This window comes from Hakea prostrata, chromosome 9 (assembly GCF_041222555.1).
Source record: "Hakea prostrata isolate BN-2017 chromosome 9, UWA_Hpros_2, whole genome shotgun sequence".
Lineage (NCBI taxonomy): Eukaryota > Viridiplantae > Streptophyta > Magnoliopsida > Proteales > Proteaceae > Hakea > Hakea prostrata.
In genome coordinates, this window is record NC_142608.1 from 4,404,684 (window position 1) to 4,432,345 (window position 27,662).

General features: G+C 38.2%; 1 protein-coding gene across 2 annotated transcripts in view; it reads left to right on the forward strand.

The window, feature by feature from the left end:
- LOC149004156 (uncharacterized) overlaps nt 1–27,662 on the forward strand; it is a 71,556-nt gene that overhangs the window by 16,070 nt on the left and 27,824 nt on the right. The window contains exons 7-12 of one of the 2 annotated variants that reach the window (XM_089167892.1): nt 870–1,039; nt 1,240–1,397; nt 4,879–5,067; nt 5,175–5,264; nt 11,001–11,081; nt 27,014–27,157. In XM_089167892.1, the coding sequence (XP_089024018.1) occupies nt 870–1,039; nt 1,240–1,397; nt 4,879–5,067; nt 5,175–5,264; nt 11,001–11,081; nt 27,014–27,157 (832 nt within the window). The remainder of the gene's footprint in view (nt 1–869; nt 1,040–1,239; nt 1,398–4,878; nt 5,068–5,174; nt 5,265–11,000; nt 11,082–27,013; nt 27,158–27,662) is intronic. The other variant, XM_089167893.1, reaches the window with a different exon arrangement.

Below are 27,662 nucleotides of genomic sequence, written 5' to 3' on the forward strand. Positions count from 1 at the left end.
TATTGTCTATGCACTCTGGGACTCAGGGTTACACTTAATTTAGCCCAGAAACCTCTTCCTGATTCTTATATACTATTTTCTATTGTCTCCAGTTGGTGCCACATTTGTTTTGCATGGCTACATAGGGACCTAGATATACCTCTCCAGATATATATATATATTGATTAGATGATGCCTAATTCAGTATTTATTTATTTATCTTTTGTGCTCCTACAATTTCTTGTTTTAGATCACCCTTGCCAGAGACGTTTTACAGATTTTTTCCTTCCCATATGCTGCGGTTATTTTGAAAATGCTTCTCGGAGCTTTACTGTTGAATTGTTAATTTCTGAAAGATGTTATAATATTATCATTATGTATAGGAAAAGAATCATTTTGGCATCACAGTCCCAACATCTCTAATATTGTTGAGTATGGCTTCCCCTCTTCTGTGTTTCTTTGTTTCTTTGTTCCTTCTTGTGTTGCATTTTCTATTTTTTATTATGTGATTGTGGTTTATCGGAAATCATTTATAAAGTGGATTTTAAGGTGAAACTTCTCTTCTGTCTTAAGTGGCATTATAGGAGGGATTTATAAGTAGTAAATAGGTGTCTCCTTGTTATGTGGTTCAAGTAGAGAGAGAAATTATTAGAACTTCAATCGAGGAAGAACTGTAGGCACTGCTTGAATTGTAGACAATGTGATTTCTAACCCTGCATCAACATTTGTAAGGTAATCACAGATATGATAGATACATGTGTTTGGATAGAGTCATTTCACTGATCCTTTCTTCTTCTTTTTTGGTGGAACTAGTTAAGTTTCCATTATTTTTTTCTTGCAGTAGAACTAATGTTTCTGATGCTATTTGTTCAATGTGTTCTACACTTCAGTTACTTGGAGCTGGCGATATTTTCTTGCTGGCGTTTCTTGCATGACCAACCTTGGGAAAATCTCAAACGCCTAGCTATGATGATGAGAGGGTTAGCAGATCCATTGGCATTTGCATATTGTCATCTATATCTAGCCCGATGTGCTCAGAAATTGCCTCCACATAATATAGGTAAATTTTATGCATAAGGCATGCATGTGTGCGTCTATATGCATTGAGTGTTCAGACACTGAAAATTTTCTAGTGTATGGATCAATTTCAGCAGTGGACATGCTGTTGCCAATGCTGCTGATTAGACACCCTACTTACTATTGACTGTCTGTAGGCATCTGTTTCTTTAGTCTCGTGTTAACTTCTTCACATATTGGCAGGATATCTTGTTACTTGTATTAACGACATCAAAATGCGGATCATTTTGGGAAGTGAATCCATGAACAGAAACTCTTCAGAAGATAGAAAAATGTCTGTCAGCCTGTCTGAACCTGCCATTGGTTGGATTATCAAATGCTTGCTTAAGGATGCAGATCAGGTCAGTGGTTTAACATATATGTGAGTTACACTCCTTTAACTTATTGATGTAGGCTTTGTTTCAAACTGTAAATACCGGTTTGAAAGAGTTTATTTGTTCCCACTTATGTATGTATGATGTTCTCTTGATTATCTCCAAATTAATGAACAACTTCTGCTTCAATTTCAGCAGAGATATGGGCATGGTCTTAAAATTCTAGCAAACGGTGAACTCGGTCGGTACCAACGGCTTCCGCACATGCAAAGTCTCGGTGGAAAACTTTCCTATATGCAGCCTTATCTCAGCAATTTTTGCTTAGAGGCTGTTTGAATACCTTGACCCTAGGCTACAACTGTGGTCCACTGACCATTCCACCGAGGCCCACCCATTCATAAAGTTCTGGTAACACCACTTAAAGGAAGCATTAATAGTGAAAAGACATCAAATTATAAATCATACATCAAACATTCTATTCCATTTCCTGCCTCTGATTACTTCGGGTTGGCAGTCATACCAACTTCAGAGACGGGTCAGCCTGGTAAAGAGTCAACTTGATTGGAATCAGAAAATGCAGAAGCAAAGTCAACCCTGTGCTCATCTTAGAGTGCTAGACTCCTAGTATTGGAATTAGTGCCAGGATGGACCAATCAACTAGCAAATTGCTGTTGCTGAACCGAGATAGCCTCAACTGTATCACATAAGCTGGCCATGTCATAGTATGGTAAAAAAATCACTTGAGGACATCCACAACCCATATAAAGAAGCGTCACTAAAGGTGTCCCTAGCCTACCTGATCGATCTATGAACCATTCAGAACTCGAGAAAGAGTGACTGCTACTGGATGGTGCGTGTGGAATTAGAATCAGCGTGTCCGGCTGGTGGCCAGGAACCTGAATTCACAAAACATGAACGAGACCAGCCCAAGGCTGAAACAGGGTCTAGGGTTGCTGCCCTGTGCCCTACGGGCCTGTTGGGAAAATCACATAAAGGGGTATTTTGGGCTGTCCTCAACAAGTCCAATTAGGGTTAGTTGAATGCAGTATTTAGTAGGAGTTCAACTCTACTTTTGTTTTGGAATTTGATTTAGTTTTGGTCAAGTTATGACAGAGTCCTAGTCAAGTTAGGCGTCCTACATGGAGAGGGATTCCATTAGTTGTAGTCTAAGTTCTACTAGGACACTCATCCTACTCTTATGTTGTAATTTGAATCATCTTAGATTTATTTGTTTTTTTAATGTTGAGTCCTAGTATGAATTCTTCATGTATGGCTATAAATGTAGGACAGCTTGATGAATTGCTGAGGTAACTAGGGTCGAAAAAGAATTGGACTCGCAGGGTTTCCAAAGGAGAAGCCTGCAGCTTCTTCTTTGCTGGTTTTGCTGCTGACTTCAACCTCCCTCTCTTCAATACAAGTAAGTACTAAGTACTCAACCCCAAACCCAGCCCTACCCTTCTTCTCTCTTCTCCATCGCACCCCACTTCTTCCCCTGCCCCCTTGCCTGCAGCAGCTCTTTCTCTTCCCTTCTTCCCCTAACCCTAGTCCTTCCATTGCGCAACACCCCCCCCCCCCTGGTTCTCCAATTCCTAGCTTGTCTCAGCCCCTTTTCTTCCCCTTTCCGCTCCTTTCCTCAACTGAGGCAGCCTTGCTCCTCTTCCCTAACCCTAATCCTTCCATCTCCCTCCCATCCCCAAACTCTATTCCCCATCAGACCCCTCTCTTTTTTCTCTCTTGCGGCAGCCTTAGGACCCGTTTTGATAACTCTCCAAGTGTTTCTTCTTCGAGAAACACCAGAAACAGTTTTGAGTGTTTCTGGAAGCAGAAACACTTTGTTTGGCGTTTGATAAAACTTGCTTCTACAAGTAGAAACAATACCCATAGGCGTTTGATAAAATCTATTTCTTGAAACAAATTTGGAAATTGTAATAAAATGTACAAAATTTTCCATTCCATAAATACCCCTTCTAAAACTGTTTTACTTAAACCTAACCTGCACCCAAATTTTGCTTCAAGAAACGGATGCAATAACAATCTGTTGCATCATTTTCTTGAAGCAAAAATTTCATAAATTTCAATTTATGTTGCAAAAATCATGCGAAACAAAGCGGTTTTATCAAACAATTTTTCTGCTTCCTGAAGCAAGAAATGCCAGAAATTGTTTTTGGTGGGTCCTCAAACAGGTCCTTAGTTTCTCCCCAGAACTTCTAAACCCCAGTTCCCACATTTCCTTATCCAAGCCCTAAACCCTAGATCTCACAAACCACTCATCAAAATCCTATCCCTGCTAGGATTCACCACCCTCTTCCCTCCCCTAACCTTTGTACCTAATCTTGACCCAATTCCCCTCACCCAAATCCCTAATTTCTGAACTTCCTTTCTTTCCCTCAAAACCCTAGATCCTAGGAACTCCCAAATCCCTCTGCCAAATTCCCTACCCTTCTAGGATTATTATACCCTCCCTTCGCCTTGCACTCGATCCCAATTAGGAACCTAGAAACCCTAATTCTGTAACCCTGGACCTGTAGTTTCAATTCAGGATTAAAAATTACAGCAAGGTCTAGGTTTGGACCTCAATAAACCTAACTATCCCAACCCTAGCCGAACCCTGTTCTTCCCTCTCTTAAACCCTAAATCATTCAATAAGCTCTGTACCATAACCACAGGGTTTAAGGAACTCTAATTGTATTGCTGATTCAATTGAATTGATCCTGAACACTGGCCCTCAATTTGGGGGTTACATAACAGTGCATAACTGTCCAAGTTTGTGTGCATTCTGTACTATCAGTGGAATCAGGCTATCCTTTATATCAGGCACAAAGTGGCTGAAGTAATTTTCAGGGAACTAGGCCTTGATGCTAGAGGTAGTATTCATCGTCTGCTCAATTTTCTTTCGTGCATTAGAGGCATGTAGTTAGGGTTTGCGCGGTGATAAAACTATAGTTTTCCTCAGACTTAATAAGAGAGTCATTCAGTTAAAAGCATGACTTCAGCTGTTTCTTTCTTCTGGTCATTCTTGATCTTTCTGTGATGTATAAGTTGTCTTTCCTGATATTGCTTCTTGCAGAATTAATATTGTTGATCATTTAATAATAGAACATTTTTTAAAGACTGTTTAAGGCAGTAGGCTATTCCTATATCTCTATCTAAAGAACACATTGCTTTTTTTATGCATCTGTTGTACCAACAGAAGATGAAGCCTGATTTTTATTTCTTTTTTAATAGCAGTCCTTTTAAAAAACATTTGTAATGATAAGGAACACTAAAAATTTTGTGGGATGGTTGTGACAAAATAGTAATCCCGGGGGAACACATCTCAATTAGTTTGTTAATGTGTGTACTTTTTACTTTCCGTTTTCATTCAAACTTATGGTTTTTAAAAAGTAGAAAAAATCAGCTTAAGTGCTTTTTCAGTCTTTTTTAGTTAAATTAGCAGTTTCTACAAAGTGCAAGTATGAATCAGTATTCCATGTTAATTACTTTTTAATTTCTTAATACCTATGTAAAGACGCGGTTAGGTGATGTACTTGTGGAACTGGGAGTGCAAACAAATGCAGCGAACCCATCTGTTGACTCTACATGTATATCAGTTATTCTTCATCATCTCCTCAAGGAACTCCCAGCTGAAGTCATCAGCTCTAATGCTTTGGAAATCATACAGCTTATAGAGCGTAGTAAGGATTATTCCTTTGACCGGGTATTAGTGTCTAACCTTGTTCTATTCTTCTTTGTATGCTATCATTGAATCTCTTGTTCAACTTGAACGCATTTCAACTAAGCAGTTTTAAACTTCCAATTGTGCAGTATTTGAACTACATGTTGCTTGGAATTAGACTTGGTGAAAGGATACCACTTAAGGATGCTGTTGATACTATATTGGTCAAAGTTTTTCAGGTATTCAGCTTCCTAAGCTCTTAATGATTCTTCTGCTTTCCTATTTTTATTTACTTTTCAATTAGCACTCTGTGGTATTGGTGATGCTATGCTTGTCGACATTTTTGAGAATTTTGTAAGTAGCTTGAGCTGATTGTTCTGCGTAAAGACCAAATTTTTTGGTCGTCTTGGGTGATTGTTTTGTTGATGGCTTGGAACTAAATTTCACTTGAAACCTGTGGATCGTTTAGGTTTCTTGTGAAACTGAAACAAGGTGCCTTAGAACTTAAAAAAAAATCACTGGTTTTGACAAGATTCTACTATATTTCAGAAATTTTGCTGGTATTGACTAATTCAATCCGATCCAATTCAGGTAGTGTAATAGTGTTGACTACTTTTGAGAAGTTTCAATAAATTTCGTCGTTTTAACCAGTTTTGACTGGCCCACCATGTTGAGTTTTACCCAGAAATCCCTGGTTCGGATGAGTTTCCACCCAATCTCAGTTTCTATCTGGTTGAAATGTTGGTTGTCTCAAAATCTTTTACCTTTGTGTAGGGTTCATATACAACAAGGTTGGTTTTATTTTTTTGGGCAAAAGATTGATCTGTTGCTGAGGCTCTCCCATTGGGTTTGGCCAAGGTTTCTGGACCCTCTGATGCAGTTATGGTTTTCAGAGTAATGGGGTATTTTTTTAAGAGAATCCAGAGAACTGTAGCTTGTTGTGAAGTTCATTGAAAGTCGATTCTTTTAGTTAGTGGGTATATCAATAAGGATTGGGAGAATCTAGAATATTCATCATTTTTATATTCGTAGATTAGACTCACTAAGCCCACCTTTTTGGAATTTTCCATATTTAAAACTTTGATGACTTTCGTGGTGGTATCTGTTGGAGGTGGATGGTAGTTAGGAAAAAAATTCAGCCTTGCACTCTTGAATTGCTCTTTCTATAGAGTCAAATCTCTGTTTGCCTTTGTAGAGCTTGAAATCATTCTTAGAAATTGGAGCATGGTTGTGGTTGTTAGAACTACCCCTTCTTCAATTGCTCTGATACCAAATAATCTAAGGCTAAGATTAAAGATGACTTAGCTCCAGTTGAACCTGCAAATCAGAGAATTGGAAATAACAAAATAGGAACAAAAAGACAAGAGAACTGAAACTGGGGACAGGTGGATTTAGTTCCCAATAGCAAGGCTCTTTCAGCCCTAGGTTTAGCTTTCAACAGCAAGGTCCGTACCCTTCTTATCACTCAAGAAAGAGACAAGAAAATAAACTCATAGCAGAGCTTCTACTTAGCAATTCATTAAAATTTATATCTGACTGAGAACAGCCAAGATATGTATATAGATAGATATACAGATAGCATAGACTCTTTAAGTCTTAAAGAAAAATAAGAAACTGCTAATTAAGAAAATAGAAGCTACTATGCTGGGTAATTTATCTAGGCTTCTCAGCAACAACAAAAATAGAAACTTCCTAATTTTAATTTCAATTACTAAGAGAATTAAAAACTAATGAAATGAGATATTTAGCAACTTCTAAAAGGTCTTTAGTCTTTCAGTCTTTATAAAGGTCATCACATGATCTACTCTTGGGTCCCACAAAATGTTTAAATAATATTTCTTTAAGGCCAAAAAAGGGCTGTGACACTGATCACGTGATAGTGTTCTACCTCTTTTTGGTCCTGGAAGACGACCATCTAGGCTGATTTCACCTTGTCCAGTTGGTCCATTTGAAGCTAGTTTGGTCCAGCTCCAGCCCAAGTTTCTACATCAAACAAGCTCTCTAATACAAGCTTAAATGCAAATGGAACGTATCACATCTCTACATGCAGCGTTAAAACCACAGAATGGATAAACGTGAAATCAATTAGTTAGGGACCATTTGTTTGCAAGAGAAAAAGGCTGGGATAGATAGGAAGGTGGGACCCATTGGTAGTGGGGATAGTGGGGTTGGGGAATAGGAAAGGAAATGAAGGGGAAATGAGAGCAAACATGGAATATGTGGCCCCACAAGCTTATTTAGGTTTTCTACAAAGTCTCACCCAAAATGATGAGATTTTTTTTAAGCATGGAGTGGGAAAACTTAAGTGACACATAAGAGACAGGTTCTTTAATTTAAAGAAGCTTGTCTACAAATTTTCCCACCCTGATGAACCAAACAAAGTGAGCTATTGGAATTTCATTGGAAACATTACACTTTTTCCACCCCTTTCATTGGCAATTTTGTTTCACCAGCCACTGAGATGGCAGAATTTTGCTGGAATTTTGCAAAATTTAGAACCTTGCTCACAATTATGAATCTCTGGAACTGAGTCCCAAAACCATCAACTCTGATATCATGATGAATATATTGAGAACCTGACTTATGTCTGAGAGAGAGACAGCCATCCTTTATTTATATTAATATATAAGTACGAGAAAATTAGCAATACCCAACGTGGGATTAAAAAAAAAAAAACCGCGGGACACTCCTCCCCGACTACATTTTTCTATTAGGAGTCTAATAAGAGTTTGTATAGGAATTAAATTAGAGTTTGCATTCATGTAAACTTCTATTCCTTGTAATAGTCTACTTTCCACTTTATTATAAATAAGGGCTTGGATCATGGATCTGCTTGCCAACATTGTTTTCATGGCTGAGCCTAATTGATTTGGGAGCGACCTACCTTCTTCTTCTTCTGATTTTTTTCAAACCCATTGCCAATCTTCAGTTTGGCAGTTTTTCAGTACCATCTTGGTCGCAATGAGGAAAGGAAGGGAAGGGAAGCGTTTTTCTCTCGATTCAATGAACGGCGGGGGGATCGCCTTCTTTTGCCAACTTGGCTTCAGCTCTGCAATTTTTTCTGTCGATTCTTCATCTGGCTGCGATTGGCTTGGTTAGTCATCGAAACCTTGATTGGGGTTCTGCTATTAGGTTCTTGTTTGGGCTGTTCTCCTTGCTTTGTGAAAGACCATACGGATCTGTTATGGTTTGAATTTGATTTTTGAATTCAAGTTTTTGAATTCAATTTTTGAATTTAAGTTTTGAATTCAAGTTTTGAGGTTATTTTGGTTTTGCTTTTGATTAAGTTTGAATTCAAGTTTTGTTGTTTTTATTTTGGTAATTTGCTTTCTGGGACTTATATGTAATTTGTATAAGTTAGATTTATTTGAAATTCGTTTTTTGGGACATATTTGTCATTCTTGAAAAAAAAGAAAGAAAGCAAGAAAGAAAGAGGTAGATCTGTTTGGGTTGTTTGGCTATTGCATTTGGGCATTTGTTTACTTGAGGGTGAAGACTAAAGAAGCTGAGATAATTTTGTCAACATGACAACTATTGTGATACTCTGCTCCCCTGGTCCGAATATTTTTCCACTTTTCATTCTCTTTCGGTGATTTGCGGCATTACTTGATCTGGTCTCGTCTGCTTCGACTATTCTTGGAAGGGACTAGTTGGATACATTACGGCCTACTATCAAACCCACTACCTGGTGTTTTCGGGATATGGATATCAAGCGACTCTCTTATTATGTCATTCCTTTTGAGTTCCATGCATCCAAATATTGCCGGGTTACCTATTGCTTGATCTGTCCCATGGGCTCTTTGCATATGGAGTTGGGATGATGCACTGTTTATGAGCTCGAGGCTTCGTGAGACTACCAGGAACTAGTGTGGCTATTATTTGAGTTGCGATCTCTTTGGGGTTGGATCATTATGGGATTATCACCCCCTAATCCGGATGATGTGGGTATAGGTACTTGTAAGATTTGGTATATGACTTCTTGGCGGGTTTGAGCGTGGAGTCGATCGGATCGAGTGCAAGTCTTGGTCGTTCTCCTTTCTACACTGCGTCTTATGCTCTTGTTCGGTGTGAGGGTCGTGATTAGTCGTGCTTATACTCTATTATGGAGATCGCTTTCTGTTGTTTGACTAAATCTGATCCGGTGGGAGATTGTCAAGTGTGAGCACGTCACAAACCATATCATACCAAGGAAAATTGTTGATTGCTGGGGCTTGCTGTTTTGGCGAGACGTGGCGGCTAATCTTTCGTGTTTCACCACACCTCTGGGCGTTGGTTTTGGGGGGGTTGTTCTGGCGTGTTTGGGTCTTTTGGGTGTGGCCTCCTGCTTCTCTCTACTCTCCTACTGTCTTGGATGGGGGGGTTGGTGTGGTTGGACTTTTTTGCTGGCCGTTGGAGGATCTCTTTGCTTTGCTACATCTTTAATCCGGTCCATTCGGTAATATCGGACCTTCATTAGTGGACGTGGCTCGGTGCTTTTTTTGTCATTTTCTCAGATTTGTTTTCCGTCTTTTATCTTACCATTACAATTTCTTCCTTTCAAGTTTCCCCATTGGAATTTCCTTTGTTATTATCTTCCCACGTGTACGCTACACGTGAGGGGTGTTTGAAGTGTCTACAATTCAAAGCCTTTCTTGTTGACTTCCTTATGCAGAATTTGATCTTTGTTACCTTTGAAAGTTTGTCCCTTCCTTCGCAATCTTCTCTCCTTTGGAGTTTGTCCCTTCCTTCGTCTTCTTTGGAGATCTACATTGCTATAGATCTATCTTTTTGGGTGCTTGATCTCTGTTCCCGAGTTTGCCCTTTCTTGACATCTTCCTTGGAGATCTACGTGCAAAGACTTGTCGTTTGACCTTTGCGAACTTGATCTCTATTACCTTTGGAGTTGTCACTTATCTTGACAAATTTTCCCCTACCTTTGGAGTTGCCCTTGGCAAACTTTCCCTTTAAGATCTAACATTGTTATAAATCAAAACTTTCACTTTGGCTGTTTTACCTAGCTATTGTTACCCAAAATATATTTTCCTCGATTTGTGCAGAAATTTAGTCTTCTCAACATTTGAGTTTCTACTTTTTTACTTGGGCGTTCTTCCTTGGAGACATAAAGTTGCGGTAAAGATGAGGACAAATCAAATGGAAGTCTATAAGTGCGGACGTAATCTATAAGTTTGAAGATCAAATTGGAGATGTTTACGGACGATGTTTTATACTTTTTGGTCAAGTTGGACATGTGTGATATCCATGCCTCAACTTGAGGGGGAGTGTTGGATTCTATTAGGAGTCTAATAAGAGTTTGTATAGGAATTAAATTAGAGTTTGCATTCATGTAAACTTCTATTCCTTGTAATAGTCTACTTTCCACTTTATTATAAATAAAGGGCTTGAGATCATGGTCAATAAGCCATTATGTTGTTTTTCATTACCGGGTTTGTTTGCCCCCCCCCCCTGTGTGTGTGTGTTGGCCGTTTTTTTGTGGGTGGGTGGGGGGGGGGGGGGGGCCCCGGGGGGGGGTGTTTTGGCCCGCCCCCCCCCGTGGGGGGGGGGGGGTGGTTCTTCTCTTTTGTTCCCGGGGCGCGCTTTTGGGGGTGTTTTTTGATAAAGGTGTTGGTGGGGGGGGGGGGGGGGGGTGGGGGGGGGGGAGGGGGGGGGCCGCGGGGGGGGGGGGGGGCCCCCCCCCGGGGGGTTTTTTTGCCACCCCGGCCAGAAACCCTACACTTTGCCACTTTACTGCCGTCATATTTGTCTAACCATATTCTGTTGTATATCATAAAATGTTTAAAAGCTTCTCCTGCCGGATTATCGATCTGTTTGTTAGATAACCTTGGAATTTTTAACAATGAAATTGACCTTTTATTATCATTCGTAGCATTTCAACTTCATGGCACCATCAGTAAAAATGTATGGACATTTTTGGTTTTCCAGTTTTCTTTTGGTGCAAGTTTAACATTTTTACGATTTTATCAAATTCAAAATTACAGGTGGTTGCTCAATATGATGGCCTTGATGAGTACTTGAAGGTTGTTGATGCTTATCTGGATATGATTCTTCACTATCAAATGGTAATTTTGGTGGACTTGGTGATGATCTCCTTTCCTTTTCTTTTTTTATTGAAATTGTGTTGTTTCTTTCCTATAGAAAAATATATCCTTGTAGCACATTAGAATGGCATTTAAAAAAACAAATAACTAAATAATTTCCAAGTGTGTAAATGGAGAGTTCAAATATTTGTTGGTTGGTATATTTTATCCAACAACTTTCCGAGTGAGAGCACGTTTGAAGTGTTACAAATTTACAATGCTGGATACTACTCCAAGGATATAAGGGAACAGTATATAATATGGGTAATATGGGAATACATGTTTATATATGTACAACTTAGATTCCGTAGAGAATTTACTCATCCAAGAAAAAACTTAGATTCCATAGAGAGCTCGATCACTCCCTCAATCTAACCTGAACTTTCTTCTTTCCATGCCTTTTTCCCCCCCCCCCCCCCCCTTTTTTCTCTTTCTAATTCTCAACCAATATTAACCTTGAAGTGTTATCAAAGCGCCAGGATGAGGGGTGTGAGACTCAATTTAGATTGCTGATTGTATTTCTTCTCTCCTTCGGAAACAAAAGGTTTTAGGCAAGAGAGTACTGTGTAAGAATCAAAATGAAGACCTTGAGGTCACATTTAGAGAAGATTTTGGTGAAGGCCCTAATATGGTGATGTGAATATATCCAGGATCACCCAGAGAGGGCCCAGGGAGGCTACCAATACCCTATGGCCCTATTAGCAACCATAGAAAAAAATTCAAGGGAAACTCAAGTTTCGACCTTGTGAAAATGGGAAACTTACGTCAAAATCTGTAAAATTTCGTGGAAACTTGGGACTTCTTCTGCAAGTTTCAACAACTTTTTAGGGAGTATTTTAGGATGAGACTTTGCATATAATATAATTAGAATGTAAAGAATACATTTGCACATGCATTTTACGCTCTGACTTGTTCTTGTCATTCGTCAAAGGCCTACCATACTGCCAAGCTATGTCTGACATAGTAATTTCCGACTCAAAAGTTGGTGCCTGATACAAACATACATAACAATCATTGTCAATACACAAAACCACCACACTAATTTTAGCCTAACACGCACTACTTATAAACTAAGGTACTCCTAAACATTGGGAAAATTTTTCATAATTATAAATATTTTGTAATAATTAAAATGTTAGTTATTAATAATTATTAAATACATGAAAAATGAGAAAAAATAGTAGAACACTTCAAAAATCAAATCCAAGGTAAATCTAGCTACTAGAGGCAACACATATTAATTTTAATTTAATCCAACATCATTTGAGCATGAAACAAAAAAAAAAAAAAGTATTTTTAAAATCAGAAAAGAAAAAAAAAAAAAGTAGCACACTTCAAAAATCAAATCCAACAACCTACATTTCTAAATCTAGCTACCATGGAAAATTTTTCAAAAGAATCCAACATCATTTGACTATAAAACAACGAAAAAATTAAAATAAAAAATTTGAGGAAGCTTAGTAATTTGGCAAGTACTAGAGAAAAGAAGTGTTTTAAGTAAATATGTAGACATAGTTAAGGATATGTATGATGATTCGGTGACAAGTGTAAGAACATTGGGGGGACAAAGTAATGAATTCCCAATTACAATTGGGCTACATTGTTAATTTGAGAAAAAATAGGGTGAGGAATGAGGGAGAGGAGAGGATGGAAGCCACGACTTAGTTGTGGAGGCTCTGATAATTCTTATCAGCACTCCTCAAAGTAACTTTACTATTTATAGGTTAATTTACAAGTCTATTTTATATAGGAAAGCATAAACCAATTTCAATTAGTATAAAACTCTTCATTCCTACCACTATTTCCTATCGAGAGTTAGCGCAAAGCACTAACTCTCGATGGATCTATCCTTTCCTAAATTGCCCTTTTCTAACACTTCCCCTCAAGCTGGAGCATATATATTACTCATGCCCAGCTTGTTACAAATATAGGTAACCCTTGTATTCCCTAGAGCTTTGGTGAACAAATCTGCGAGTTGTTCTTCAATCCTCAAATGCTTGGGGGATATTATGCCTTGTAGTAACTTCTCACGAACAAAGTGGCAATCTACTTCAATATGCTTGGTACGTTCATGAAAGACTGGATTTGATGCTATATGAACCGCAGCTTGATTATCACACCATAACTTCATTGGTGTGTCATTAATAATTCCTAATTCCTGGAGTAATTGTTTTATCCATACCATCTCGCATGTTACCTGTGCCATAGCACGATACTTAGATTCTGTGCTTGATCTTGCTACCATAGTTTGTTTCTTACTCTTCCATGATACAAGATTTCCTCCAATGAATGTGCAGTAGCCTGTAGTTGATCTTCTATCAATAAGTGATCCAGCCCAATCCGCATTAGAGAATCCTTCTACATTCTATGTCCATGATTAGTGTAAAGAAGCCCTTGTCCTGGTGCTTTCTTAAGATACCTCAGAATTCTTATAACTGCATCCCAGTGTGATGTTCGTGGGGCAGACAAAAATTGACTCACAACACTAACAGGAAAGGCAATGTCAGGTCTAGTCACAGTCAAATAATTCAGCTTCCCAACAAGCCTTATGTACTTCTCTGGATCATCAAGACTGGTTCCATCTTCTGGCATCAACTTTAAGTTACATTCCATGGGAGTGTCTATGGGTTTTGATCCCAACATTCCTGTTTCAGAAAGCAAATCCAGTACATACTTCCGTTGAGATAAGAAGATGCCCTTTGTTGATTGGGCAACTTCAACTCCTAGAAAATACTTTAACTTGCCCAAGTCTTTGGTCTGAAATTTCTCTTGTAAATAGGTTTTTAACCTATCAATTCCTGAATTGTCATCTCTTGTAATGACAATATCATCAACATAAACTACAAGAAAGATCTTGCCTGCATCAGAGTTTTTAAAGAATCAGAGTGATCACTTTCACAACGAGTCACCCAAATTCTATTACAACAGTAGTGAATCGTCCAAACCATGCTCGAGGTGATTGCTTGAGACCAAATAATGATTTGCGGAGGCGACAAACCTTATTCTTCTCCCCCTGAGCAACAAACCCAGGTGGTTGCTCCATATACACTTCCTCATGTAAATCTCCATGAAGGAAGGCATTCTTCACATCCAACTGAAACAAGGGCCACTTGTATGTAGTGGCAAGAGAAATTAAAATACGGATGGAAGTAAGCTTGGCAACAGGCGAAAAAGTATCAACATAATGTATGCCATAAACTTGAGCATAGCCCTTGGCAATGGGACGAGCTTTCAGGCGAGCTAAAGAACCATCAGGATTAACTTTCATAGTGAATATCCACCTACAACCAATAGCTGTCTTTCTTAAGGGTAAAGGCACAAGATCCCAAGTATGATTGTCTTCTAAGGCTTGTAATTCTTCGTTCATTGCATTGACCCACCTAGGATTAGACAAGGCTTCAAGAACATTCTTAGGAATAGGATAAGTCTCGATAATAGATAGAGCAGTAAAGAACCCAGGTGATAAAGTAGAATATGAAATAAAGTTAGAGATGGGATACTGAACACAAGAACGATTACCCTTCCGAAGAGCAATGGGAATATCAAGGTCATATTTGGCAGGAACGTCCGCAGGATCAACAGACGAAGTCAGCACAGAGGTAGAGACCGTAGGTGCAAAGGGGGTAGCTGGTGGTTTTGGTCGGCGCATGTACACTTTGGTGATGTCTGGCAGAGGTGGAGGGGAAGGAACTGGACCCTGTGGAGACACACTTTGAAAAATACATAGATCATCATTTAGGTCAGTTAAACTATGAGATTCAGTGGAAAAAGAAGTTGACTCAAAAAATGACACATCTGCAGTAATAAAATATCTTGTTAAGTCAGAAGAATAACAACGATATCCCTTTTGAGTGCGAGAGTAACCCACAAAAATACACTTAAGTGCACGAGGATCAAGTTTAGAGATCCCTGGGCGATGATTACAAATGTAACACACACAACCAAATACGCGAGGAGGTAAAGTAAATAAGGGAGATGAAGGAAATAAGATAGAATGAGGAATGCCACCTTTTAAGACAGATGAAGGCATCCTGTTAATAAGATAACAAGCAGTTGAAACTGCATCAGCCCAAAAGGATTTAGGAACCTTCATCTCAAATAAGAGAGAACGGGTGACCTCCAATAAGTGTCTATTTTTTCTTTCTGCAACCCCATTTTGTTGAGGAGTGTTGACACATGAGGATTAGTGAAAAATCCCATTAGAAGCCATAAATTTACAAAAAGGATCAGAGAAATATTCTTTGGCATTATCACTATGAAAAGTACGAATAGGAACACCAAATTGAGTACGAATTTCAATAACAAAATTGCAAAATATGTCAAATAATTCTGAATGATTTTTCATTAAATAAAGCCAAGTGACTCTTGAAAAATCATCCACAAATGTAACAAAGTATCTGTAACCTGAAGTAGAACTAACAGGACAGGGTCCCCACACATCAGAATGAACTAGAGAGAAAGGGTGGTCTGATCTGGTATTTATACGAGGAGGAAAACTCACACGATGAAGTTTTCCAAATTGACAAGACTCACAATCCAACTTTGACAGAGAATGAAAACTTTTATCTACCAATTTTAGGGTTTCCAGAGAGGGATGCCCCAACTGACAATGTATTTGATGGGGGATGGAATACTAGAACAAACAATAGAGGATATCTCCTCGAATAGATACAACCCCCGAGACATACGGCCTCTACCAAGCATCTTCTTCGTCGTAAGATCCTGGACTAAACAATATCCAGGAAAGAATTTCACCAAACAATTATTAGTGGAAGTAAATTTATGAACAAATAATAGGTTAAATGGCAAATTAGGTACGTAAAGAACTGAGGGTAGGGTAATGGATGGAGTGAGTTGAATTGTACCCACTCCTTTAACATTGATATGAAAGCCATCAGCAAGTGTAACCAAAGAGGATGATGGAACAAAAGAGGAAAATATACCTGTAGCCCCGGTCATATGATCAGAAGCTCCTGAATCAATGAGCCATGGGTGAGATGTGGTTGAAAGGCAAGCAGTAGCATTACCTGTCTGAACAAGAGTGGCAGTGGCTGATTGTGGTTAAGTGGCTTGAAACTGAGTGAAACGAATATAATCTTCCTCAGCCATCTTTACAGTCTTACCCTCAGGATGAACTTTAGTAGTTGTAGACGCTGATTCATAAGTGATAATTGCATTTGCCATGTGTGGGGGCTTCCCATGAAGCTTCCAACAGTATCGTTGAATATGTTCTGGACGACCACAATGATGACAAGTCTTAATGAATGAATTAAACAAAGACATTTAAGATGAGGTCCCCTGGTGTATGTTTTTTGCTGATGATATTGTGTTGATAGAGACTCAAATGGGGATTAATACCAAATTAGAATCATAGAGAGCAGCGTTGGAATCAAGAGGCTTTAAACTAAATAGAACGAAGACAGAATATCTAATTTGTAACTTTAGTCATGATCGGGTAGACGATGAGGTGGTGATACTTGATTATAAGGAGATTCCTTAGAGTGATTGTTTTTGGCACCTAGGTTCAATCATAAATAAAAGAGGTGATATAGAGGATGATGTTTCCCAAAGAATTAAAATAGGGTGGATGAAGTGGAGAGGTGCGTTGTGGTCTTGTGTGATCGGCGTATTCCATGAAAGCTTAAATTTTTTTTTTATAGGACCATTGTTTGACCAGCTATGATGTACAGTGCAGAGTGTTGGGCTGTTAAAAGAATCATATAGATAAACTCAACGTAGCAGAAATGAGTGGCAAAACTAGGAAGGATAAGACAAGGAATGATCATATTAGAGTTGGTTTGGGACTTGCTCCCATAATGATAAGCTTCGAGAAAGTCATTTAAGGTCGACTACATTCAACGGAGACCTATAAATGCCATTGTACGGAGAAGTGATATAATCCAAATTGAAGGGACTAGAAGAGCTAGGGGTAGACCTAAGATAACTTAAGATAAGTGGTGAGAAATGATATGCATAGGTTATGCCTTGTATCTAGCATGACCTCAAATAGAACTGATTGGAAGGCAAGAATCCATGTAGTCGACCCCATTTAGTTGGGACAAGGCTTATTGTTGTTGTTGTTGTTTGTTAGTTACCTTGCAACAAAGCTTGAAAACCCTTGAGATATCCATCAAGAAGAGCCGAAATCACTAAAGGAGTGAATTAAAATGCTTGAAATGAGCTAAACTGATCTCAGCAGGATCAAAAATGGGGGGAAAAGTAGGTTTTCCAAATTTGACTTCTGCCTATATTTCGCGCACGGAACTTTGTGAAGTGTGGAGTTTCGTGTGGATAAAAGGATAAGACATTAACCTTTTTGGTCTAGCTAGGTTGAACGAGGTTTCAACCCAATTCTCGAAATTTCCCAAGTTTCGTATGGTTTCGTCGAATTTTCCTAGGTTCTGATCGAAACCTAGGACCTTTTTTCGGTCCACCATAGTTTCATTTTGAGCTTCCAAAGAGAAATTTCCCATGTTTCGAGGGAATTTTGTTCCATGCCAGCAACCCAAGGAATTTCGACTTGAATAGGGGAACTTTAGTAATTTTGTAAATTTGTAGTTGAGTCAATTTAGGGTTTCATTGGGTCCAAGATGTTTGTGGCACACTAGCACTTTACATCTACTTTTTCTTTTGAATTTTAAGTCCTCGTGTGTCAAGTTATTTAAGAGTTTTAGTTAAGTTGGGATTTGTTTTAATTTGGAGAGAGATTGCTCAAAGGTAATTGATTCGTAGGCCCCAATAGGGTATTTATATTTACAATCTAGTTAAGTCCCACTCTGAGTAGGAAAAAGAAATATAAATAAAAAAACTTACTCTAGATTTATTAGGAAACGGAATCCTATTCTAATTAGAAAACCTTAGTTCATAGTTCATACTACTCCCCCTTAAGTTAAATAGATATTTATCATGCCTAACTTGCCAATAATACTATTGAATACCTTTATGCTTAAGCTCTTTGTGAGCACATCAGCCTATTGCTCATTTGAAGTAGCAAAGGTGATATGGATCAACCTAGCCTCAACCTTTGCTTTGATGAAATGTCTGTCAATCTCCACATGCTTAATCCTATCATGTTGTATTGGGTTGTGCGCTATGCTGATTGCTGACTTACTATCTGAGTGTAACTATACAGGAACCTCCAAATTTGTCCCAAGTCCCAACCTCCTAAAGCAGCCCTTTCAGCCATAATACCTCACAAACATGGTGGGAGATCTCGCTCTCGAGCGAGATCTCGACCGAGATGGCGAGATCTCGGTCGAGATCTACCAAAATTTTGGCGTAATCTCGGTGACCCATCTTGGTGGGTTTTAGGGCCCCGGTTGGGCTGAAATTTGGTATTTAGTCTATTTAAGGCCTTTTGAACACATTGGTGGCCTTAGATGTGAGAAAATAACCCTAACTCGTCTTCTAAGTCAACCCTATGTGAAACCGAAATGTGAGATATCAGTAATTCATGTTATCAACTATAAAGTATTAAATACATCACACATCAAACTATCAAAGAACTTATTGGCTTCAAAATTTTACAACCATAAGAAGTTTTGACTTTTAGTAAGTCTAAATCATAATCCATAAGTTCACACCACAATCCGGTATGTGGTAATAGATTAAAAGACGCGTATCACTCGTTCGCATCACCGATTCCGCGTGGCCCTTGCTCCCAGTCACTCATCACTATGTATGTCACATATGGTTTACTGTCACATTAAATTGGTTTCCATGAAGTTAGATCAAGCTTGTGGATCACATATATTTACACTAAACTTACACACCCTTGTGAATATTCTATTTGAAAATTCAAATTTGGGGAAAATCTTCATTTGTTATAGATCTAGTTGAAATATGCTTGAATGATGATAATTTGATGTTGTAGATGTCTTAAAGATGTTTAGAAGCTGAATCCCCAACAAATTCCGACAAAAAATCAAGTTTCGCGTTTTTTGGTGCCGAGATCTTGCGGGTGGCGAGATCTCGGCGGATGTGGCGAGATCTCCCATCTCGCGTCTCGCCTCTCATCTCGTCTCGCTATGTCAAAATAGCGAGATATCTCGCGAGATCTCCCACCATGCTCACAAATGCCTTGAGCAATAGCCCTAAACTCCATCCCAACACTGGACCTCGCAAACACTACCTGTTTCTTGCTTCTCCAAGTCATAAGGTTACCTCCCACATACACACAATACCCAAAGGTAGACCTCCTATCATCTAGACATCCTGCCTAGTTTGCATCTGTATATGCCTCAATTTTTAAATGTCCATAAGCTAAAATTAAAATCCCTTTCCCTAGGAGTGACTTTCAAAGATCCGATATACTGCATCCAAGTGTGAGGAGTAGGGATCATGCATATATCGACTGACAAGACTAACTGCACATGTGATGTCATGCCTAGTGTGAGATAGATAGATAAACCTTCCCACTGATTTTTATACCTTGTCTTGTCAACTGGTTCTCCTTCCTTTGCCTTCAAGTGTAGGCTAAGTTCAATACGAGTTTTATTAGGCTTACACATTCTAGCATCCTAGTTTCCTCAAGAAAATCCAATGTATACTTCTTCTGAGATAGAGATACACTACTAACAAAATATGCCAACTTCGGACCTAGGAAATATCTGAGTTTTCCCATGTCTTTGATCTCAAATTCGGTTCCTAAAATAGTCTTCAATGCTGAAATCTTATCCTCGCTGCTGCTGGTGATCACAATATCATCCACATATACTAAAAGTACAGCAGTGTGGGAGCCATCTCTTTTAATGAACAAAGTGTGGTCTGCATCGCTTTGCTTATAGCCATTAGATACCATTGCCTTATGGAACCTTTCAAACCACACTCTTGGAGATTGCTTCAAGCCATATAAAGCCCTCTTTAACTTGCACACTTTCCCATGAGTCTCGGCAGTAGGATACCTTGGTGGTGCATCCATGTATACCTCTTGGAGTGCTCAATGCAAAAAAGCATTCTTCACATCTAATTGTTATAAACTCCACCCTTTATTAAGTGCACGAAAGAATAGTAAGAAATGTGTTAATCTTGGCAACAAGAGAAAATGTCTCCTAGTAGTCAACGCCAATAAGTTTGAGTGATGCCTTTGGCCACCAATCTTGCCTTATACCTTTTAACGGTCCCATCTGCCTTGTGCTTGATCATGAACACCCATTTGCACCCAAGAGTCTGCTTTCCTTTAGGCAAAGTCACCAAAGTCCCACATTTTGTTTTTCTCCAGAGCTTGCATTTCTTCATCTATAGCTTCCTTCCATTTTGAGTGAGATAATCCCTCCTGCCAAGTGTTAGGAATAGAAGTAGAGGACAAAGAGGAAATAAAACTTTGAAATTATAGGATAGGGATTGATATGAAACATAATTGGAAATAGGATGTTTGGTGCAAGTTCGAGGCTGCTTTCTTAATGTAATTGGTAAGTCCAAAGTAGGATTAGAAGTAGGGTCAAAGACAGACTCACCTAGAGGAACGGATTGATCAGGGCTAGGAACCAAAGCTTTTAGTTGGCTTGGTTTAGAAGGGGTCACTCGTTGCTTCCTTTGATAGGTCTTTTGAGATCTAGTCTCCCCCTACACATCATCCACCAGGTGTTCCTGTCCAGTCACTCCATCTTCCAAAGGAGGATAATTCATTGTTGTCAAAGCGGCAAAATGATTGGGGCTCCACCTAGGCGATTAGGTGACAAAGTGGCGCTTAGGTGGCAATAAAGTGACAAAAACGGTTGGGTCAAAAATTTTTAATACAAATACTTTTTATAATAAGCTAAACAAACATTCAACAATCACATTCATAAAAATGAAAAAAAGCATTCAAAAATCACGATTATGAAAAATTATCCAAAAAAAGAATACAAACATAACTTCTTCTCATCAAGCTTCATAACAATAACTATGTACTATATCAGTAATCAATGTGAAAATGAAAGTAGTGATTTTACATTCTTACTTACCTCTATGATAGTGTGACACCAAATACGTGCAATTGTTGTTTTATAATTCAACTTAAAAAATAAACATTTTTTTTTTTTACCCGACGTGTTTTTAAGCATTTGTCTACTTGTTTACCGTAATAAATTAATAGGTTACATTTTTTATTATTTTGAACAATCCACCATGGCACCATCTAATCACTCGCAAATTTGAAATATATAACAATATGAATAACAATATTATTCATATATAGTTTAGTGAAACTATTTTACAAGTTATTTTTAACATGACTTTTTTCTTAAATATGCATGAATAATATTCGAATTGGAATCAGAATTGATGTATCCATTTTTTCCCTTTTTTTTTTTTTTACCAAACAATGCCGACATGATAAATTAATAGATATCATTATTCCAATTTCCAAGTCATTGTTTATTTAATGATTCATTGATTTTCGATGCTGAGTATGGCGTATGCTTCACATTCTGTTGCCAACAGACACTTTGGGCTTCGGAGTTCATTTGCATATTGGGCCTCGATTCTAAAATGACTCACTTATTTAAATTTATATACGGCTTTGTAAAATAAATTATGATTAAAAAGCATAAGAAAAAATAATATGCATATATTAAAAAAAAAAAAAAAAAAAAAAAAAACGGTTGTTTTAGCGTCTAGGTGGCATTAAGGTGCACAAGGCGGCAAAGCGGGGGAAAAAAAAGCATGTCAATTAAGCGGTAAAAAATTAAGCGGCTTAAAAACCGGTTTGCCGCCTAGGCGGACGCTTTGACAACTATGGGATCATTTGTAGGAATCTCAGGAGAAATAGCGAAAGGAGGGATCAACATTGGAACCTTTCAATAAGACTCTCCCTTTGAAGAGATGTGGGGGAAAAATAAGGAATCTGTTCCTAGGACACAACATCCATAGAGACGAAGAAATGACAAGAATTAGGATGATAACACTTATACCCCTTCTACGTAGGAGGATAACATAAGAAAATGCACTTTGACTGCAAGGATCCAACTCACGATGAACGTGGTGGTTTCGAACAAAAGCAACACATCCAAAAACCTTAGGTGGCATGGTAAAGGTTGTTATTCATAGAAGAACCTCAAGGGGACAACACTGGTCTAAGAATCGGGAAAGCATTTGGTTAATTAGATATGCTGCATTAAGAACTGCGTCACCCCAAAAATGAGGAGGCACGTGCATAGTAAACATACGGGAATGTGCTACCTCAAGTAGACATCTATTCTTGCGTTTGGCAACCCCATTTTGAGGTGGAGTGTCGATACAACTAGTCTGGTGTATGATGCCATGGTTTGTTAAGTATGAAGGAAATGCTCCACTCAAGTTCTCAATTCCTTTATCCATATGAAGGGTTTTAACTGTGTCCCCAAACTAAGTTATAACCATATTATGAAAATTTTGAAAACACAAGAAAACATAACTTTTTTGGTGAAGTAAACCCATGTGGTCCTAGTGCAACTATCAATAAAGGTAACAAACCATCTATTGACCAAATAAAGACACAGTCCGAGAAGGACCCCACACATCAGAGTGAATAATTGAAAAAGGGTAAAAAGTGTAGGAGAGGTGGAACTAAAGGCCTTAGAAAGAGATATGGGGACCCATCCAATAAGTAGAGCCCCTTTTTCTGTTTACCACTGCCAATCGTATGCCCCATTTCTAGGTCTTGAAACACATAATAAGAAGGAAAAAATGTCATTTTGCAGTTCATATCACGAGTAAGACTACGGATAGATAGAGATTAACCAAAAACTCATGCAAGACATTAGATAAGGTAAGAGAATGCGAACAGATAATGGATCCCTTCTTGAGATAAGAGAGAGAGACCCATAAGCCGTTCGAACATCTTGAGCAAAAGGAGCTGGTGAATTAGTACAAAACAATGTAAACGAGCCTGTCATATGGTCGGTTGCCGCAGAGTCAATTATCCAGTAGGGATAAATCAAATTGACATTGTGACAACCAATAGTACTTGTAAGGAATTGTGGATCAATAGAGAGAATAATGGTAGAAGCTACACTCGCATTGGAAGTCGATATTGGAGAAGACGAGTCAAGTTTGTACATCAACTAGCAAAGGTGTTGGAGCTCATCTGAGAAAAGAGGTGTTGGAGTACTCAAGGTGTTAGAACTGTCTTGATTTGTAAAGGTTTGATTGCTGCCCCATTTCCATTCCCACCTCCTCCACAGGAATTTGTTGGACATCCGTGCAACTTCCAATACTTGTCTTTTGTATAACGCTTTCTTCCACAAGACTCACTTTACTAGAGGGCAAAAGTCACTAGAACCAAATTTGTTATTTCTAGAACTAGCCACTAATGCGGATCTATCAGATGTCTGAGTGTGTACCATAGTTATCTGTCGACTATCCTCTGTATCTGCCATGACACAGCTTGAGCCAGATAAGGGAAAGGCTCTCTAGAAAGGATTTGTGTGTGAATTTGATCAAATTCTATATTCAATCCTACTAAAAAATCATAAACTCTTTGTTTGTCTTTCCATTGTTGATAGACAATAGCATCTTCAGCATTCGTTGGTATAAACTTCCCATAAAAATCTAAAGTCTGGTAATATCCCCGAAGAGTGTTATAGTACTAAAAAAGAGTAAGGTCCTTCTACTACAACTGATTGATCTTTCATATAATTTCAAATCATTGTGCATCATTACTTACTATGGAGTATGTATCCTTAGCAACTTTCCAATTACTTGCCTCATCAGGAAGGATGAGATAACTCTCCTCTATGCTTGATTCAATGGAGCTGATGAGAAAACCCATGACCAAGCATTAATCTATGTGCCACTTGGAAAGTTGCAGACCAAGTGTTGAAGGTTTGCTAGAAGTCCCATCAAGATGGCCAATAAGACCACGAGCACCAACAATTAGAGAAACTTAACGAGACCATCTAAGATAATGTCCCATTGAGTTTCAAAGTGGTCATTTGAAGCAGAGAAAACTCATGATCCCTATGAATGGATGACATGAGGGACTCTTCAAATGTACAAGACAAGGGAGATGTGGGATCAACCATCGGAGGAAGAAATCACTCAAATTTACAGACAACTCCTTAGAAACATTCAAATTCACATAGTTCACTGGAACCATTCAAATTTACCAACAACTCCTTGTAACTATTATAAGTTACACAAAGCCTCTAGTAATATCTAAAATTACAAAACTCCCTAAAATTATTCGAATTTACAAAATAGTCCCTATGAACTCAAAAAAAGTCAGGTCCTACCTGCGATGCTCCCAGAACCATTTTTAAAAATAGTTGAAGGCTCGAAAGACATTTGGAGCGTTTGAATGTGATAAGTGATAAGTTTAGAAGGTTATTTGGGTGAAAAGATAGTTGCTAAACATTATCACAGGCTAAACGATAAATAGAGAATAAAAAATAGTTTATGGAGTTCAGATCATCGTAGGAGAGTCGCAAGAAGTAGACGACACTCCTAGGAGTGATCGTGGGTAGGTTGGGAACTAAAGAGGTAGGCAATGGCCCTAGACTTGCAATGGGGTGTTGGTGCATCAGGTTTGACATGGTTTTGATACTATGTTGTAGTTTGGAGAAGTTAAGTCCCACTCTGAGTAGAAAAAGAAATAGAAATAAAAAAGTATCTCTAGACTTATTAGGAAATGGAATCCTATTCTAATTGGAAAACCTTAGTCCATACTTTCAACAGATTCCTATTTAGTCACAAAGTCCCTTAGTTGCAGTCTACTTCCTGCAAAGATTCCATATCTACTTTTATTTTTCAATTTGGATTCTTTTGGAGTAAGATATGAATATAATAAGGTCTTTATATGAGTAAGAGTCTTTAGTCAAAAGTAGGAGTCCTAGTTTGATTTATTTTCTAAAATGAGTCCTAGTGTGACTTCCTTCTAAAGGCCATAAATAAGCCTCTATATCTTGAAAAAAAAATAATAAATAAATAAAATTATTTTTATAAATAAATTTGAGAATTGAAGGAGCAAAACCCAGGAGTCGTGGGTTCCCATGGAGGGAACTTGCGGCTGTTATTGAGAGAATTTTCTAGAACTTTGTCATATTCAAGATTCCATCCTCTTTCTCAAGTAGCAAGGCACAACCCCAATCCCTACCCTTCCCCCTTCCATTGCACCCTTAATTTTTATTTTCTTGAATTTTTGGGCTTGTCTAGAGACCTAGATCTACGCCAATCTAACTGTTTGATCTCTCCCAACTTCATGAACCTCATCCCCCTAACCCTAGTTTCTGCAGTTGCAGCCCCCTCCCCCATCATAAGTCACCTACCCCCACTCCCAAACCCATGCGGCAGCTTGCCATCCCCTTCTCCAACTCTAGTCTCTTAACCCCTAACCTTCCCCAGCCTTATACCTATAATCTCAGCCCCCTGTTTTTTCTTTTTCTTCTTCTTCCTTTTTTCTCTTTCTAGTTGGCAGCCTTATTTAGGGTTTTTAAGTTTTCAGGGTTTAGGGTTTTCTAATGAAGATGTTGAACTGCAGAATTTCTAGGGTTTTAGAGGACACAGGAGGGGCTGAAACTTAGGGTCAAAGGTTGGGTATGAGGAAAAGGTTCTAATTCCGAATAGGGGAGAACCCAAGATTCGTGAAACAACTCATGGAGATCTTTTTCCCTTTTGGAAGATACAAGAGCGAAACAATCAACCTATTGATATTAGAAGACCCAAAAGATTATTTCTAGGTCTAATGGAATTCATAGATAAAGGAACTTAGGAAGAAGCCCGATCAAATAGAGATTTTTTTTTTCTTTCGACCATACTTCGATTGTTAATACAACATAGAAGGACCACTACTGGAAGCAATACCACACCTTTGATCATGAAATGTCGATTGCTTGTTGAACCCTGTGAATCGTGGAAAAGCTGGATACTCCAAATTCAGGGTCAAAGAGTTCCATAAAATGTTCTTGGTGGAAAAAATGTGTGAAAGATCCCACTGAATCAAATTTGGTCAATGAATCTAAGAAATAATGAGAATTCTTGATCTCTCTCAATATCTCTCTCAATGCAAAGATCCAGGATTTGAATTGATGTCCTTTCATTGATTGCTCCTAAAGATTTCATTTCAATTGGAATTTGGTTATTCACGATGTACGATGATCCCTATTAAGCATCCATAGCTAAATGGTTAAAGCACCCAACTCATTATTGGTAAATTCGAAGGTTCAGTTCCTGCTGGATGCATGCCAATGGGAATGCCAATAAGTCGGTTGGAATTGGCTCTGTATCAATGGAATCTCATTATCCATACATAACGAATTGGTATGGTATATTCATACTGTAACTTATGAACAATAAGAACTAGAATTCTTATCAATGTTGGAACTCATAGGGAAGAAAACGAATTTATGGATGGAATAAAATTTGCAGTATTTACAGACAAAGGTATTTAGTTATTGGGGAACAATCAATATATTTCTATTGTTGAATTAGGATCAACTAGGACAGATATAAAGCATTAAAATGTTAAGGTAATAGCTATGAATAATCATCAACTCCCCGGAAAGGGCAGAAAATGGGACCTATTATGAGACATATAATGCATTATAGATGTATGATCATTATGCTTCAACCGGGTTATTCTATTCCACCTCTTAGGAAGAAAAGAACTTAGTTGCTTGTTTTATCCCTAATAGGAGGCACAATATAAATGGAAGAAAGTGAGGCATAACAACCCAATTGCCATAATATGACCCAGTCTGTCCATACTGGAGCAAGGAATCCTTTTCAGTGTCGCTTCTCCTTTTGCTATCTAGCTTGGGAACTACAGTGTAAGTTGCTTCTATATCTTCCTCTTTCTTCACCAAATTTTACGTCATTTTTAGATATATAAATTTGAATGCCAACATCGAAATTTTGAGTAAGTTTGCCTGTAGAATATTCAATGAGAAATAATACTGTTGTCAAATAATCTCATGATTTTCATCTGACACTACCTTACAACTATTTCTCCATGCCAGGGTAATTATTTGACCGTAATTTTAGATGGAATTTCAGACCTAGCGTGCAATAAAGGAGTTGCTGAGCGTGAACTAGGCACCCTGCAGTCCATTTTTATAAAGCTTCTTTCTCATTTTGATGACTTGAATGATGTGTTGGCATTGGTAAGCTTCTTATTGTTTTCTACTGGGAGTAATCGCATATTGATTTCTTTTCTTACATAAAGCAGCTTCCATGGCTTGCTGACTCAAACTCTCATGGTGACTCACTGTGTTGACTTCAGTCCAAAGCCTGAAGAATAGAGTCAGCACTGTGAAGACGGAGTCAACAACTTGACCTGTTCTGCCCTCATAATGTGCTGGATCATAATATACATACATTATTGCATTATTTGGATTCCTATGTGAATCTTATTACGAAAGTCTATTATAATTTATATACAAGTCTAATGGCTAAAATTAAGACAAAATTTTCTTATTACCTTTTAAGCACTTTTATCACCACAGCATACAGCTTCCCTGTGGCTAAATTGGAAATTATAATATTTAATTATTATATTCAACTACATGGGTTGGCTACTCATGTTATATTCCCATTTTACTCCGTTCCTCATATTGCTAGGCCCGAAGAGCTCTTCTTCTGTTTTTTACCAAGAGAAAGAGGTTGTTA